General features: G+C 46.9%; 1 protein-coding gene across 1 annotated transcript in view; it reads left to right on the top strand.

Moving 5' to 3' along the window:
• Positions 1–17830, top strand: part of LOC129714660 (sodium channel protein type 8 subunit alpha-like) — a 138372-nt gene that overhangs the window by 10243 nt on the left and 110299 nt on the right. Inside the window, exon 3 of the mRNA XM_055664393.1 lies at positions 4399–4731. Coding sequence (XP_055520368.1) covers positions 4456–4731 — 276 coding nt within the window. The 5' untranslated portion in view covers positions 4399–4455. The remainder of the gene's footprint in view (positions 1–4398; positions 4732–17830) is intronic.

Raw genomic sequence — 17830 nt, forward strand, 5'->3', positions numbered from 1 at the left:
GGTTCAGAAGGAGGCCCGTCAGGCCTTCGAGCCAGCACCGCCATTCAATATGATTAGATTCAAGATTCAAGAGTGCTTATTGTCATGTATCCCTGATAGGACAATGACATTCTTGCTTTGCTTCAGCAGAACAGAACATAGTAGGCATTGACTACAAATTATGGCTGATCATCCACAATCAGTACCCCGTTCCTGCTTTCTCCCCATATCCCCTGATTCCGTTAGCCCCAAGAGCTAAATCTAACTCTCTCTTGAAAACATCCAGCGAATCGGCCTCCACTGCCTTCTGTGGCAGAGAATTCCACAGATTCACAACTCTCTGGGTGAAAAGTTTTTCCTCATCTCAGTCCGAAATGGCCTACTCCTTATTCTTAAACAGTGTGTGACCCTTGGTTCTGGACTCCCTCAACATTGGGAACATTTTTACTGCATCTGGCCTGTCCAATCCTTTAAGAATTATATATGTTTCTATCAGATTCCCTATCATCCTTCTAAAATCCAGCGAATACAAGCCCAGTCGACCCATTCTTTCATCATATGACAGTCCCGCCACCCCGGGAATTAACCTGGAAAACCGACGCTGCATTCCCTCTATAGCAAGAATGTCCTTCCTCTAATTGGGAGACCAAAACTGAGACACAATACTCCAGGTGTGGTACAACTGCAGTAGGACCTCCTTGCTCCTAAACTCAACTCCTCTTGTTATGAAGGCCAACATGCCATTAGCTTTCTTCACTGCCTGCTGTACCTGCATACTTAGTAAGGCCTCTCACTCTTTACTGTAATTCAGGGGTGAGCAAGCTAAAATATTGTAACCCCACAAATCCTGCCATTGAGACCGTTCTTACCTTGAACTCTTGGCTGAGGATGTGAATCTCTCTCCCTGTTTTTTATGAATCTGGGGAAAAAGCAGGAACGGGGTAGTGATCCTGGAGGATCAGTCGTGATCATATTGAATGGCGGTGCTAACTCGAAGGGTCGAATCTGCATCTATTGTCTATGTTTCTCCGACCAGTCTGACTGTCCACGTGATTACATTTTATCTCTGTATTCTTCTGAATCAAAAAGATGTTTGGCTCATCAATTGACCTGCTCACACATGCTGTGGCTGTTTGTTTGGGAAGGAACTGCAGATGCTGGTTTAAATCAAAGTAGACAGAAACCGCTGGAGTAACTCAGCGGGACAGGCAGCATCTCTGGGTGACGTTTCGGGTCGAGACCCTTCTTCAGACCGTGGCAGTTTGCTGGATTGAAACGTGGAATGTGCACCAAAGGGATTCTTTTTTTTGCTTAATTGCATTATTGTGTGTTTGAAACTGCAGTAACTGTGGGATATTTATGAATGAACTGAAGTATGGTGGAATTGTGAGTTCTTTGAACATAACTGGTTGGATTGAGATCTTTAATATCTGAGTTTAAGGTGTCAAAATGAAACGGGAAAAGAGAATTGTAAAGTATCTAAATGCAATCTCGAGGTTAGAAATTATTATTTTTTTTAAATGTCTTAAGTAATTCTAAATCTTAAACCAACAATACTCCAGCTTTAGAAAATGCAGTGTTGTCCCTTATTTTCTGGTGTCTGGGCATAGACTTGAATTTCGGATAGTGTAGCCCATTCTAGATTACTTCTTCATTTTGAAGTGAGACTACAGAATGCAAATTATGATACGAGATGCTTAGTTTTCAAATAAAAATCAGATACTCATAAAGAGCTTGAATATTTATGAGAGGAGCTGGAGAGATGGCGGCCTTTTTAGGCTGCAGATTTGTGTCAAATAGTCAATACTGTATGGAAACAGGCCCAACTTGCCCACACCGGCCAACCTGTCCCAGCTACACTAGTCCCACCTGCCTGCATTTGGTCCATATCCCTCCAAACCTGTCCTATCCATGTACCTGTCTAACTGGTCGGGATAGTCCCAGCCTCAACTACCTCCTCTGGCAGCTCATTTCCTCAGTTACCCCTCAGATTCCTATTAAATCTTTCCCCCTTCACCTTGAACCTATGTCCTCTGGTCCTCAATTCCCCTACTCTGGGCAAGAGACTCTGTGCATCTACCCGATCTATTCCTCTCATGATTTTGTACACCTCTATAAGATCACCCCTCATCCTCCTGCGCTCCATGGAATAAAGACCCAGCCTACTCAACCTCTCCCTGTAGCTCACACCCTCTAGTCCTGGCAACATCCTCGTAAATCTTCTCCAAACCCTTTTCCAGCTTGACAACATCTTTCCTGTAACACGGTGCCCAGAACTGAACACAAAATATCTAAATGCGGTCTCACCAACGTCTTATACAACTGCAACGTGACCTCCTGATGCCCAACTGATGTTTCTTCAAACAATGAATAAATGGTTTTTATTTTTCTGTGCCTGTTGCTACACTATCGATGAGTATAATTGGAACATTTTGCATACCTGCTTATTATTTTGCTCCCATATTGGGACATTTATTTGAGTAGTTTGTTATGCAGTCATTTAATACTATATTTAAAACGTCAATTTTCAAAGCTTGTGCAATATTGTAATTCCTTAGCCATTTGCATAGGTTTTGCTGCATTTTATACATGATAACTTTATATGGGAGGGCTTCAGGCATATTAGTAGTCACTCATAGAGGTCCTTTGCCCCAAATAGTCCATGCCAACCAAGATGCCCCATCTACGCTCGTCCCATCTGCCCCATATCCCTCCAAATCTTTACTATTCATATACCTGTCCTGATGTTTTTAAATGTTTTGACAGGCCATTCCATACATGCACCACTCTCTGGGGAAAAAGTAGCTCCTCGCTTTCCTTTTCAATCTTTCCCCTCTCGCCTTAACCCCATGGCCTCTGGTTCTTGATTCCCCTACTGTTAAGAATAAGGGATAAGCCATTTAGAACGGAGACGAGGAAACACTTTTCAACACAGAGAGTTGTGAGTCTGTGGAATTCTCTGCCTCGGAGGGCGGTGGAGGCCGGTTCTCTGTATACTTTCAAGAGAGAGTTATGCCCCCGTCCCACTTGGGAAACCTGAACGGAAACCTCTGGAGACTTTGCGCCCCACCCAAGGTTTCCGTGCGGTTCCCGGAGGTTTTTGTCAGTCTCCCTACCTGCTTCCACTACCTGCAACCTCCGGCAACCACCTGGAACCGCACGGAAACCTTGGGTGGGGCGCAAAGTCTCCAGAGGTTTCCGTTCAGGTTTCCTAAGTGGGACAGGGGGCATTAGATAGAGCTCTTAAAGATAGCGGAGTCCAGGGATATGGGGGAGAAGGCAGGAACGGGGTACTGATTGTGGATGAACAGCCATGATCACATTGAATGGCGGTGCTGGCTCGAAGGGCCGAATGGCCTCCTCCTGCATCTATTGTCTATTCTGTGTAAAATACTCTATTTATTGCCCTCGTAATTTTGTACACCTCTATAAGATCACCCCGTGGCCTCTTGCACTCCAAAGAATAAAGTCCTCGCCTGGCCAGACCTCTCCCTCGAGTTCAGGCCCGTAGGTTTTGTCACCGCCCTTGTAAATTATCTGAGCACTCTCTCGATCTCAATGACATCCTTCCTGTAGCAGACTGACCAATACCTGCAGTGCCCCAAACAAGGCCTCACCTGCGTGTTGAATCAAGGAACTGCAGGTGCAGGTTTACAAAACAAAAAGGCGCAAAAAGTGCTGGAGTAACTCAGCGGGTCAGGCAGCATCCCTGGAGAACATGGATAGGTGACGTTTCACAGAGTGCTGGAGTAACTCAACATGCATAGGTGACGTTTCACAGAGTGCTGGAGCAACGTTTCGGGCCGAAATCCTTCTGGAAAATAGGCAACGTTTCGGGCCGAAACCCTCAAGGATTTCGGCCCGAAACGTTGCCTATTTCCTTAGCTCCATAGATGCTGCCTGACCCGCTGAGTTACTCCAGCACTTTGTGAAATAGGCAACGCACCTATCCATGTTCTCCACCATAGATGCTGCCTGACCCGCTGAGTTACTCCAGCACTCTGTGAAACGTCACCTATCCATGTTCTCCACAGATGCTGCCTGACCCGCTGAGTTACTCCAGCACTCTGTGAAACGTCACCTATCCATGTTCTCCGACATCAGATGCTGCGGGCTGACCCGCTGAGTTTCGGCCAGCACTCTGTGAAACCTTACCTATCCATGTTCTCCGCAGATGCTGCCTGACCCGCTGAGTTACTCCAGCACGCTCCTCCAGTCTGTGTCTTTTTTTTTCCCCTCGCCCACATGTTGTTGAATCTCTCGTGCTACTGTGGGCCTTTTATTAAGGGCGAGCGAGACGCGTTTACATGTTTGCGTCGAAACGCCTGCTATTGCCGAGGTTTGTCAATATTTGGTCACTTGTTTTTCCACGGCAATGTATTTATTTATTAAACGCTTGTTCATTGTCTTTTTACCCAGACCGAACTGTCCGCTCTGGTGGCTCCATAGGTGAAGATATAGTTGCAGGATGAAAATATGGCAGCGCATATGCTTGCACCGCCAGGTCCTGATAGTTTCCATCTTTTCACCCGCGAGTCTCTGGCTAACATTGAGCAACGGATCGCTGAAGAGAAGAATAAAAAACCTGCCAAGCAAGACAGCAGCCATCGCGATGACGATGATGACAACAAGCTTAAGCCAAACAGCGATCTTGAAGCTGGCAGAAGTTTGCCGTTTATTTATGGTGACCCCCCTTCCAAATGCATTGCTGAGCCATTGGAGGACTTGGACCCTTTTTATATAAATCAGAAAGTGAGTGCCTTGGACAACCAGTTATTATGTGTTTTCTATTTGCAGGGAAAAAGCTGTAAAATGAGGTTGAAGGAGCAGACCAGTGGTTGCAAGACAAATTGCCTTAATAATAATAATAATATTAATAATATTAATAGTAATAATAATATTAATATTAATATTAATAATATTAATAGTAATAATATTAATAATATTATTGATAATAATATTAATAATATTAATAGTAATAATGTTATTAATAATAATATTAATAATAATATTAATAATAATAATATTATTAATAGTAATAATAATATTAATAATAATATTAATAATAATAACTGAGTGGGGTGGAAGAAAGCCTTTAAATTCTAAATGAGATTGTTGATTACTTATTTTAAAAAATCCCTCCTTATTGGGATCTCAGCCTGGAATCACAGACTAGCTTTCACTCGAACGAGCCGCGGTGCCAGTGGGCAATATTTGCATTGCATATATGTGTTTTATTTTAAGCTGCTAATTGTCCTGTTCATTCCTAAATTCAAATCATTCTTAGCAACCATTTTGTTTCCCCCCCCCCCCCCCCCCCCCCCCCCTTTTTTCCAGGCAGTCACTTAGGTTAAGAGAAGTGGTCATTTAAAAATGGCTTAGTCATTGAAATATAGGGAATGGGTGCAGGAGGAGGCCATTCGGCCCTTCGAGCCAGCAACCGCCATTCACTATGATCACGGCTGATCATCCAGAATCAGTGCCCCCCCGATCCTGCTTTCTCCCTCGATTCCGTTAGCCCTAAGAGCTAAATCTAACTCTCCCTTGAAAAGATCCAGTGAATGGGGCCCCCACTGCCTTCTGTGGCAGAGGATTCCACAGATTCACAACTCTCTGGGTGAAGTATCATAGGTGCAAAACTCTCTATTGACCCAAGACCAAAACATCGATCCAACAATGAGAACCATGCTCCTTTCTGGCAACGAATGCTAGGTTTTCTTTGGCTATTTCCCACCGTGTATTTTCCAAGTGCATGTTTTTTTATTTTGTGCACTGTGGCAGGAATAAAATATGTTATCCCCAAAGTTACAGTTTATCCTAGAAATAGTGCTAAATATGCATGCAGGATGGGAATTAATTTGCTTGGTATATGTTGGAGATCCCAGGGGTATATATATCCATAAAATCTTTTTTTTTAATTATTTTTTTTTTTTTAAATGCATTTGAATGAACCTTGACACTAAATGGCATTGTGTGTGGGAACTATTGCAGGTTATTCTTTCTTGTGCCCCAACGTTGCCTTTTCTGACAATCTGCGTGGAAATATACAGGGTGAGCACTGGCTTGATACCAATGGAACTGGCAATTCTCCACTCAGTGCAGATACCCCACGGTATAACTTGTCGTGACTGGACAACTGCAATGCCCGCCTTGTGGAACCGACGGGACTTTGAAAAACCTAAGTTGATAGGCTGTGAATTATTTTCTGAATGGTTATCTCTTTATATAACTTCACGAGCTGCCGGTGGCCTGGTACCTTGTTGTTTTTTTTCCTCTTGTGATATTTTCGACCAATAAGTATCATTTAGTATTTCATAAGTGGTGGCTCAATTTATCATGATTTGGCAACGGAACTTCTTCAGGCTGTTCGTTCATTGTCTCGTGCGTGGAATTGAGAAAAGTCCAAGTGTTGTGTTGTGTTGTGGGGGGTCCAGTGTTATTCTGTGTGAAACAAGAGCCGTGTCTTTGTAAGGTTGCTATTTGCTTTGTCCCTTGAGGAGAGTGCAATTGGTTTTGGCCAAACGGGAGCAAATAGCAAACCAACTCTGTAAGGAGTAAAATCAAACTGTGGGAAGGAACTGCAGATGCGGGATTAAATCGAAGGTCGACACAAAATGCTGGCGTGACTCAGCAGGACAGGCAACATCTCTGGAGAGATGGAATGGGTGATGTTTCGGGTTGAGACTGAAGAAGGGTCACCCCATTCCTTCTCTCCAGGGAAGCTGCCTGTCCCGCTGAGTCACACCAGCATTTTGTGTCTACCTTCGAGACAAATTAATAATTGGGGTCAATGAAGGCTTGACTCCGAAATTATGTGGAACAGGAGTTAAGATTGACTTTAGTTTAGTTTAGAGGTACAGCAGGGAAACAGGCCCTTTGGCCCACCGGGTCCGTACTGGCCAACGATCCCCGCGCACTAACACCATCCTACACACACTAGGGACAATTTACACTTACACCAAGCCAATTAACCTACAAACCTGCACGTCTTTGGAGTGTGGGAGGAAACCGAAGATCTCGGAGAAAACCCACGCAGGTCACGGGGAGAACGTGCAAACTCCGTACAGGCAGCGCCCGTAGTCGGGATGGAACCCAGGCCTCTGGTGCTGCATTCACTGTAAGGCAGCAACTCTACCGCTGCGCCACCGCGACTTTAACAAAGACTTGTTTCCCAAGCTCCACAGACGCACACAGGCGCACGTACACACGCACACGCACACACGCACACGCACAATCAGTAGGAAGGTTCTGCAAAATGATGATGATGAATGATGATGAATAAGTTTATTGGCCAAGTAGTCACATACAAGGAATTTGCCTTGGTGCTCCGCCCGCAAGGGACAACATGACATACAGTGACAGTTAGGAATGACACATAAAACATTAAACATTAATAATAATAAAACATTATTGATTAAACATGTGAATTAAATAAAATACCTGAGCAAAAGGAGGCTACAGATTTTTGGCTGTTGAGTAGAGCAGCTACTCGTGGATAAAAACTGTCTTTATGTCTGGCTGTGGCAGCTTTGACAGTCCGGAGTCGCCTTCCAGAGGGAAGTGATTCAAAGAGTTTGTGGCCAGGGTGAGAGGGGTCAGAGATGATCTTGCCCGCTCGCTTCCTGGCCCTTGCAGTGTACAGTTCATCAATGGAGGGAAGGTTGCAGCCGATAACCTTCTCTGCTGATCGGACGATTCGCTGCAGCCTCCAGGTGTCGTGCTTGGTGGCTGAGCCAAACCAGACCATGATGGAGAAGGTGATGACAGACTCTACGATGGCCGTGTAGAATTGGACCATCATTGCCTGGGGCAGATTGTGTTTCCTCAGCTGCCGCAGGAAGCACATCCTCTGTTGGGCCTTTTTGACTGTGGAGTCGATGATGGTAGCCCCCCACTTAAGGTCCTTGGAGATAATGGTTCCCAGGAACTTAAAACACTCCACAGATGTGACTGTGGTGTTGTTGATGGTGACTGGGGTGAGGAGAGGGGGAGCTCTCCGAATGTCTTCTATCTAAAAAGCTTTTACTTGGACTTGGGTTCAAATCCACTGACGGAGGTCAAATCTTTGAGCTGCAAGGGCACAGATTGGAATGGATTTGTGCAGCCGTTACCTAGTTCTGTGCTGACAAGGCCCCACAGCATAAAATAGTACCCAACTTGGGAACCTTCCCAATTCATTCACAGCCACCGCAGGGATGGTATGCAGGACCATGCAATCAAATGAACCCTGATTCACAAAATGGATGAATAGAGAGGATTTTTTTAATACTACTCGCTGTTGGGTAGTTGGGGAAAGGTGACAATTCTTGTGGTGCTGTATCTTTTTGTAATTTGAATGCCGGTCGTTTTAATAATGTTTGTGCATCTAACTTTTTAAATTGTGGTTTAATGTCGGGATTGGGTGACAGCAAGCCAATGTGGCCCAATTCAACCAAATATAGACAATAGGTGCAGGAGTAGAGGCCATTCGGCCCTTCGAGCCATTCAATGTGATCATGGCTGATCAACCCCCAATCAGTACCCCGTTCCTGCCTTCTCCCCATATCCCCTGACTCCACTATCTTTAAGAGCCCTATCTAGCTCTCTCTTGAAAGCATCCAGAGAACTGGCCTCCACCGCCCTCTGAGGCAGAGAATTCCACAGACTCACCACTCTCTGTGAGAAAAAGTGTTTCCTCATCTACGTTCTAAATGGCTTACTCATTATTCTTAAACTGTGTGTGGCCCCTGGTTCTGGACTCCCCCCAACATCGGGAACATGTTTCCTGCCTCTAGCGTGTCCAAGCCCTTAACTATCTTATATGTTTCAATGAGATGCCCTCTCATCCTTCTAAACTCCAGAGTGTACAAGCCCAGCCGCTCCATTCTCTCAGCATATGACAGTCCCGCCATCCCGGGAATTAACCTTGTAAACCTACGCTGGGCTCCCTTGTTAAGGATAAGGAACAGATTTTGCTCCCATCCAATTTAATGGATCGTTCATCTGTACTGACGGATCCTTGCAAATCTTGCTCGGATTGGGATCGCGTTATCTAGTGACCTGTGTGGACAATCCCACCTGCACTCGGTCAGTTTACTGTCTGCGGTGAATGCAGGGACAAGATCTCTTCCCCCAGAGTGGGGGAATCGAGGACCAGAGGACATAGGTTCAAGGTGAAGGGGAAAAGATTTGATAGGAATCCGAGGGGTAACCTCTTTCACACAAAGGGTGGTGGGTGTATGGAACGAGCTGCCAGAGGAGGTAGTTGAGGCTGGGACTATCCCAACGTTTAAGAAACAGTTAAGATGGGTACATGGATAGGACAGGTTTGGAGGGATATGGACCAAACGCGGGCAGGTGGGACTAGTGTAGCTGGGACATGTTGGGCGGTGTGGGCTAATTGTGCTGAAGGGCCTGTTTCCACGCTGTATATCACTCTGTTACTCTAGGACTCTCTATGGGCCAGGCTGTCTCCAAGGCCGACAACAGTAGATGTAAATCAGGTGCAACATGGACCTGGACCTGGCGTTTGGACACTTGGTAAATTGTAGGGAGACTGGGAGACAAGAGTTGGGCCAATTTCTAAGCTTGCAACCAGGAGATGCTAAGAATGAACGATAACGGCTGCTGAAAGTATAATTTCCTACCTGCGATTCTATTCATTCACGATGCAGAACGTAAATTAAATTGGCTATTACCTGTGCTTGTGTTACCACTGAGGGGGTGATCTTTCTCTGACTGCTATTGGTCACAGCAAGAAAGTTGACCCCCTGGTCTCCATGGCAAACAGCTGTACCCCTCTGCTGTTCCCCTAAGCTGGATGTTTTAGATTGTGCCGGCTTGCGTTGCAGCAAGCCCTTTGCTGAAATGGACTGCGGGGAGATGGCGTCTGTTATTCCAGATTGTCCGCTATAACAGAGTGAGGGGGTTAAAGTTTAACCCACGGCCGGGAGGGAAGAAAAGCAGCATTGGGGGGGGGGGGGGGTTGGGTTTAAAGAAGAGTGTGGTCCCAGGCTGGGAAGTGGCAGAGACCCCCCCCCCCCCCCCCCGTCCCGTACGCGGTGCGCGGCCCGGTACTCACACCACCGCCATCCGCTCGCCTCTCTCCAGCAGCTCCCGCCACGTGACCCCATACGACACGAAACAATAGAACATTATTTATCCCAGGAGGGAAATTGATCTGCCAACGGTCGTAAAAACACAAAATACATGAAGCACGAAATTAAAGTGACAAGTGGAAAGGATTGGGGAGGGTGGTGGGGGGGTAGTCAGTGTCAGTCTGCCCCACGACAGAAGGGGGAGTAGTTGTCCAGTTTGATAGCCACAGGGAAGAAGGATCTCCCGTGGCGTTCTGTGCTGCATCTTGGTGGAACAAGTGTACGGGTGTCAGGGGTTACGGGGAGAACATTCTCCACAGATGCTGCCCGACCCACTGAGTTACTCCAGTCCTTTTTTTTTAAACTCGAAAGTGATGTCATTGTACAACTGTTGACTTCCCTGCTTCAAAGTGACCTGGTGATATGGCCAATGCTTCATCAGCTGTTTGCAGAAATAAACACCTCTGAGTGTCTCTTAATTCAATGGTGATTCTTTCTCGCGGATCCTGTGTATCGTTGCTTCTTGGTTCCTGTTGGTTTCAAGCGCTATGTTGATAGAGGCAACGTATTTTGAGAAGGAGCGAGCTTGATCCAAGTGCGTTGAAACCAGGCGCACATAATTGGCGAGCAATCAGCTTCCGAAATTTGACGATACGATATGACATTACGATACGATATTTATCCCAGGAGGGAAATTTCAAAGAAAAGCAAATATTCCGCTGGTGTTGACAGTGGACTCATCAAGTTTAATGAAGGTTAGAGATCGTGTGGTCAGCTGTTGGATATGGTGGGACCTTTGAATATATTGTCGGTTTATAAGTCTCTCATTTTCTCATTCACCTCTTTTTTTTTTTCCTTTTTTTTTCTCTTTATTTATTCGTTCTTTTTTTCTCTTTTTTTCTCCTTTCTCTTTTTCTCTCTTTTTCTCATCAGGACTCGGCAAATTATGCGCTGGCCCTGGAGAGGGCTTAGGGGAGGTTTGCCAGAACGATCCCAGGAATGAGTGGGTTAACATACGATGAGCGTTTGAGAGCCACCTCCTTGAGTACCCTGGGGTGCAGACCATCAGGCCCTGGGGATTTATCAGCCTTCAGTCCCATCAGTCTACCCAATACTATTTCTCGCCTAATGCAAATTTATTTCAGTTCCTCCGTTACCTTAGATCCTCTGTCCTCTAGTAGATCTGGGAGATTGTTTGTGTCTTCCTTAGTGAAGACAGATCCAAAATACCTTGTCAACTTTTCTGCCATTTTCTTGTTCCCCATAATAATTTCGCCTGTTTCTGCTTTCAAGGGACCCACATTTTTCTTTACTAATCTTTTTCCCTTAACATACCTAAAGAAGCTGTTACTGTCCTTCTTTATATTCTTGGCCAGCTTCCCCTCGTACTTCATCTTTTCACCCCGTATTGGCCGTTTTGTTTCCTTCTGTTGTCCTATGAAAGTTTCCCAATCCCGCTACCTCCGGCTACTCTTTGCTGTGTTATGCACCTTTTCTTTTAGTTTTATTCCATCCCTAACTTCCCTTGTCAGCCACGGTCGCCTCTTACTCCCCTTAGAATCTTTCTTCCTCTTTGGAATGAAATGTTCCTGCGTCTTCCGGATTATGCCCAGAAATCCCTGCCATTGCTGTTCCACCGTCATTCCTGCTAGGATCCTTTTCCAGTCGACCTTGGCCAGCTCCTCTCTCATGCCTTCATTGTCGCCTTTGTTCAACTGCATCACTGACACTTCCGATTTAACCTTCCCCTTCTCAAATTGCAGATTAAAACGAATCATATTATGGTCGCTACCTCCTAGCGGTTCCTTTACCTTGAGTTCCCTTATTAAATCTGGTTCATTGGACAACACTAAATCCAGAATTGCCTTCTCTCTGGTCAGCTCCATTACCAGCTGCTCTAAGAATCCATCTCGGAGGCATTCTACAAACTCCCATTCTTGGGGGTCCCGAACCAACCTGATTTTCCCAGTCTACCTGCATATTGAAATCCCCCATAACCACAGTGGCATTACCTTTGTTACATGCCAGTTTTAACTCCTGCTGCAACTTGCACCCGATATCCAGGCTACTGTTTGGGGGCCTGTAGATGACTCCCATTAGTGTCTTCTTACTGGGAGCTATCTACAGCCCCCCCAAACAGTAGCCTGGATATAGGGTTCAAGAAGGAACTGCGGATGCTGGACAATCGAAGGTGGACAAAAATGCTGGAGAAACTCAGCGGGTGCAGCAGCATCTATGGAGCGAAGGAAATAGGTAACGTTTCGGGCCGAAACCCTTCCGGGTTTCGGCCCGAAACGTTGCCTATTTCCTTCAGGATTTCGGGTCCGAAGAAGGGTTTCGCCCCGAAACGTTGCCTATTTCCTTCGCTCCATAGATGCTGCTGCACCCGCTGAGTTTCTCCAGCATTTTCAGTGTACCAGCGGCTATACTTTGACAGATGCCTAACTGTCAAAGTATGGACGGGGTTGGATGTGTTGGTGAACGATATTTGGGCTCCATATCTACAGCCCCCCAAACAGTAACCTGAATATAGGGTTTAAGAAGGAACTGCAGATGCTGGACAATCGAAGGTACACAAAAATGCTGGAGAAAATCAGCGGGTGCAGCAGCATCTATGGAAACATAGAAACATAGAAATTAGGTGCAGGAGTAGAGGCCATTCGGCCCTTCGAGCCTGCACCACCATTCAATATGATCATGGCTGATCATCCAACTCAGTATCCCGTACCTGCCTTCTCTCCATACCCCCTGATCCCCTTAGCCACAAGGGCCACATCTAACTACCTCTTAAATATAGCCAATGAACTGGCCTCAACTACCCTCTGCGGCAGAGAGTTGCAGAGATTCACCACTCTCTGTGTGAAAAAAGTTCTTCTCATCTCGGTTTTAAAGGATTTCCCCCTTATCCTTAAGCTGTGACCCCTTGTCCTAGACTTCCCTAACATCGGGAACAATCTTCCTGCATCTAGCCTGTCCAACCCCTTAAGAATTTTGTAAGTTTCTATAAGATCCCCTCTCAATCTTCTAAATTCTAGAGAGTATAAACCAAGTCTATCCAGTCTTTCTTCATTAGACAGTCCTGACATCCCAGGAATCAGTCTGGTGAACCGTCTCTGCACTCCCTCTATGGCAATAATGTCCTTCCTCAGATTTGGAGCGAAGGAAATAGGCAACGTGTGCGGGGATCACTGGTCAGTGCGGACTTGGTGGGCCGAAGGGCCTGTTTCTGCGCTGTATCTCTGAACTAAACTGATAACAAAGGGCCGCAACATAAGCCCAGTGCAGATCATATTTCTATCTTGTCAGCCAACTAACCATGTATTCAGCCAGCCACTTTATTAATATTACAAGGCTTAACTGTTGTAACAAATTAGATCTAGTTGTGTAAATGGAAAATCTTCGCATTGACAATGGCCCATAATGTTCTTTCTAATGTTCTCCAAGGTCTAGACAGAGTGGGCGTGGAGACGATGTTTCCACTTGTGGGAGTGTCGAGGACCAAAGGACGTGCCTTTAGAATGGAGATGAGGAGGAATTTCTTTGGCCTCAGGGTGGTGAATCTGTGGAGTGCATTGCAACAGACGGCTGTGGAGGCCAAGTCAGTGGGTTGACCAGCTCTTGATTAGCAAGGATGTGAAATGGGGGGGGGGGGGGGGGGGGAGGGGGCAAGGCAGGAGAATGGCGTTAGGAGGGAGAGATAGATCAGCCATGATTGAATGGCGGAGCAGCCTTGATGGGCCGAATGGCCTAATTCTGCTCCAATACCGTGTGAACTTTATGAACAAGCAGAATGGGCGGTACGGTGGCGCAGCGGTAGAGTTGCTGCCTTGCAGCGCCGGAGAAACGGGTTCAATCCGGACTCCGGGTGCTGTCTGTGCGGAGTTTGCACGTTCTCCCCGTGACCGCATGTGTTTTCTTCGACGTCCTCCATTTCCTCCCGCAACTCCAAAGACGTGCAAGGACGAAACAGAAACTGACGCTTTCCGTGAAGTGGTGAAACAAAAAGATTCAAGTGTCTGTCAAGACACAAAGATCGATGTGGGGAGATGGGAAGATCGGTGGGGACAGATGTATTGATTTAGTTTAGTTTGTGTAAATTGTTCCCGGTGTTAGTGTGCGGGGATCGCTGGTCGGTGCGGACTCGGTGGGCTGAAGGGCCTGTTTCTGGGCTGTATCTCTGTACTAAACTAAACTCAATTAAGTATGCAGAACCTTTATGTAGTGTGCTCCAATTCAGTTATGGATTGGAGGAGAGTTTAGCTAGCGATACTGGAATTTAGTTAATATTTTATCCAAATATAGAAACATAAGAAAACGAATAGTACAAGAGGAAAGAACACAAAGATGATAATTGCAAATTGTTCTGCCACTATCTTCTCCTCCTCAGGAGAACAGTAACAAATATCTAACGCCAAGGAGTGGCACGGTGGCGCAGCAGTAGAGTTGCCGCCTTACAGCCCTCACAGCGCCAGAGACGCGGGTTCGATCCCGGCTACGGGTGCTGTCTGTACGGAGTTTGCACGTTCTCCCCGTGACCTGCTTTGGTTTTCTCCGAGATCTTCGGTTTCCTCCCACGCTCCAAAGACGTGCGGGTTTGTAGGTTGATTGGCTTGGGTTTGTATACTCAGTATAAGTGTAAATTGTCCCGTAGTGTGTGTAGGATAGTGTTAGTGTGTGCGGGAGGGATCGCTGGTCGGTGCGGACTCGGTGGGCCGAAGGGCCTGTTTCTGTGCTGTATCTCTAAACTAAACTAAACTCAAACCTAGTTGTACTCCAGAAAGGATCAGTTTGAAGAAGGGTCTCGACCCAAAACGTCACCCATTCCTTCTCTCCAGTGATGGAGAGTCCCGCTGAGTTACGCCAGCATTTTGTGTCTCTCTCTGGAAAGGAGACTTGGTCTAAAGTTGATTATGGAGCAATAGCGTTTGTGAAACGCAAGTTGACCGTTGGTAGATGAATCGGTTTTACATGTGATGTAGAGGAAGGGAATGTTGTGTGACCTTAACACCCTGTGAGCTGACATTTGCGCCCTTAGTGTAGAGAGGGTGTGGTTAAGGTTGTGCGAGTGTGGGCAGGTGAGCCTAGAGTTCAGAGATCCAGCATGGAAACAGGCCCTTCGGCCCACCGAGTCCATGCTGACCAGCGATCACCCATTCACACACTAGTTCCCTGCTATCCCACTTTCTCATCTACTCGCTACACACCAGGGGGGCAATTTGCCGAGGGGGCCGATTAACCTACAAACCCGTACGACTTTGGGACGTGGGAGCAAACCCACACAGTCACGGGGAGAACGTGCAAACTCCGCACAGACAGCACATTAGGCCAGGATTGAACCCGGGTCTCTGGCGCTGTAAGGCAGCAGCTCCACCCGCTGCGCCGCTGTGTGCCGCCTCTTTACCGAATATTTCCTGGAGGGGGTGAGTTGTCGAAGGGTTTTACGCATGTTGTTCCTCACCAATACACTGAGAGGTGGTTGTCAAATGGATTTCCAAGCCCTCTGGAAACAACACACCGGGTCACAGAGTGTGTGGGAAGGAACTGCAGATGCTGGTTTAAACCGCAGGTAGACACAAAGTGCTGGAGGAACTCAGCTGCAGGCAGCATCTGTGGAGAACATGGATAGGTGACGTTTCACAGAGTGCTGGAGTAACTCAGCGGGTCAGGCAGCATCTGTGGAGAACATGGATAGGTGACGTTTCACAGAGTGCTGGAGTAACTCAGCGGGTCAGGCAGCATCTGTGGAGAACATGGATAGGTGACGTTTCACAGAGTGCTGGAGTAACTCAGCGGGTCAGGCAGCATCTGTGGAGAACATGGATAGGTGACGTTTCACAGAGTGCTGGAGTAACTCAGCGGGTCAGGCAGCATCTATGGAGAACTTGGATAGGTGACGTTTCACAGAGTGCTGGAGCAACTCAGCGGGTCAGGCAGCATCTGTGGAGAACATGGATAGGTGACGTTTCACAGAGTGCTGGAGTAACTCAGCGGGACAGGCAGCATCTGTGGAGAACATGGATAGGTGACGTTTCACAGAGTGCTGGAGTAACTCAGCGGGTCAGGCAGCATCTGTGGAGAACAGGTGACGTTTCGGGTCGAGACCCTTCTTCAGACTGATTCTCCTGCTTGACTAGGATCCGTGTCCTTGCATTTCTGATTGTTGGAAATGTTTCTCTTAAAAGACCAGTCTGAAGAAGGGTCTCGACCCACAACGTCATCCATGCCTTCTCTCCAGAGATGCTGCCTGTCCCCGCTGAGTTACTCCAGATTTTTGTGTCGATCTTTGGTGAGAGAAGGCGGGCCATTATAGCCGTTACCCCAATATCTGTTTCGCGACTTGCATCACTTAGACAGTGATGGGACACCTTGAAATTTCGGTTGGTCAAAGAGCAATCCTGTGGATTTGTTCAGGATATGTTTCACAAGCCTGATTTTTGAAGAGTTTTTTTTTGTTGAGTTTTTTTTTTGAAAGGGGGCATGGTGGCACAGCGGTAGAGCTGCTGCCTCACAGCGCCAGAGACCCAGGTTCCATCCCGATTACGGGTGCTGTCTGTACGGAGTTTGCACGTTCTCTCCCCGTGACCTGCGTGGGTTTTCTCCAGGTGCTCCAGTTTCCTCCCACACTCTCAAGAGGTGCAGGTTGAAGATTGTAAATTGTCCCTGGTGTGTGTAGGACGGTGTTAGCGTGCGGCGATGCTGGTCGGCGCGGACTCAGTGGGCCGAAGGGCCTGTTTCCGCGCTGTATCTCTAAACTAAAGGAAAGTTCACTGCATTTGTGATCGGGACTGTGTGTGTGTGTCGGTGTTTTAGGAAATTCCTCATTGGAGATTTATCTCAATCTGAAGCTTGGGGGATTGAAGGGAAATCTTTGGCATGAGCAGGTAGCTGGCTGAGGGATGGGAGCAGCAAGGGGCGACCAGAGGGCTAAGATGGACACCACTGTAGGCAGTGTGGGCAGATGCACAACATTGCAAAGGACAGTGCAAAATTGAGCAGGGTTATGGTCAATGGATTTCAAACAGGAATTTACACAAAAATGCAATCCGATGGAAGGTCATTCCTGTTTGGGGCTGAAAGATGCGGAAGGAAGTAGTTTCACCGTGATGGGAACAAAGGGATGCTGATGATCCAGAGACATTTCAGCTCTTGTATACGTCATCAAAATGTCATGAAAATGTGGTCGAGATGGGGGACTAAAGACAACATTGTAAAGGACTCTTGGCCATGTACTTGGAAAGGACAGGTTTATAGACAATAGGTGCAGGAGTAGAGGCCATTCGGCCCTTCGAGCCTGCACCATTCGCCATTCAATGTGATCATGGCTGATCATCCACAACCAGTACCCCGTTCCTGCCTTTTCCCCTGACTCCGCTATCTTTAAGAGCATCCAGAGAACCGGCCTCCACCGCCCTCTGAGGCAGAGAATTCCACAGTTTAGAGAGATATGGGCCAAATGGAGGCAGGTGGGATTGGTGAAGATGGGGCATCTTGGTAGGCATGGACAAGTTGGGCCAAAGGGCCTGTTTCCGTGCTGTACGACTCTGAGTCTAAATATACTAAATTGGTTGTGGTCTTTGGAGTAGGGACTGATATGCAAAAGGGGTGGCAGTTATGTTTCGGCTGTAACTGCTACCTGTTTCCTGTACTGGATCAATACTAAGCATTAGATGGACGCAAAAAGCTGCGGAAACTCAGCGGGACAGGCAGCATCTCTGGAGGAATTGGTGACGTTTCAGGTCGAGACCCTTCTTCTGACTGTAAGCATTTCTGTGCAC

The sequence above is a fragment of the Leucoraja erinacea genome, chromosome 40 (genome assembly GCF_028641065.1).
Source record: "Leucoraja erinacea ecotype New England chromosome 40, Leri_hhj_1, whole genome shotgun sequence".
NCBI classification, from domain to species: Eukaryota; Metazoa; Chordata; class Chondrichthyes; order Rajiformes; family Rajidae; genus Leucoraja; species Leucoraja erinaceus.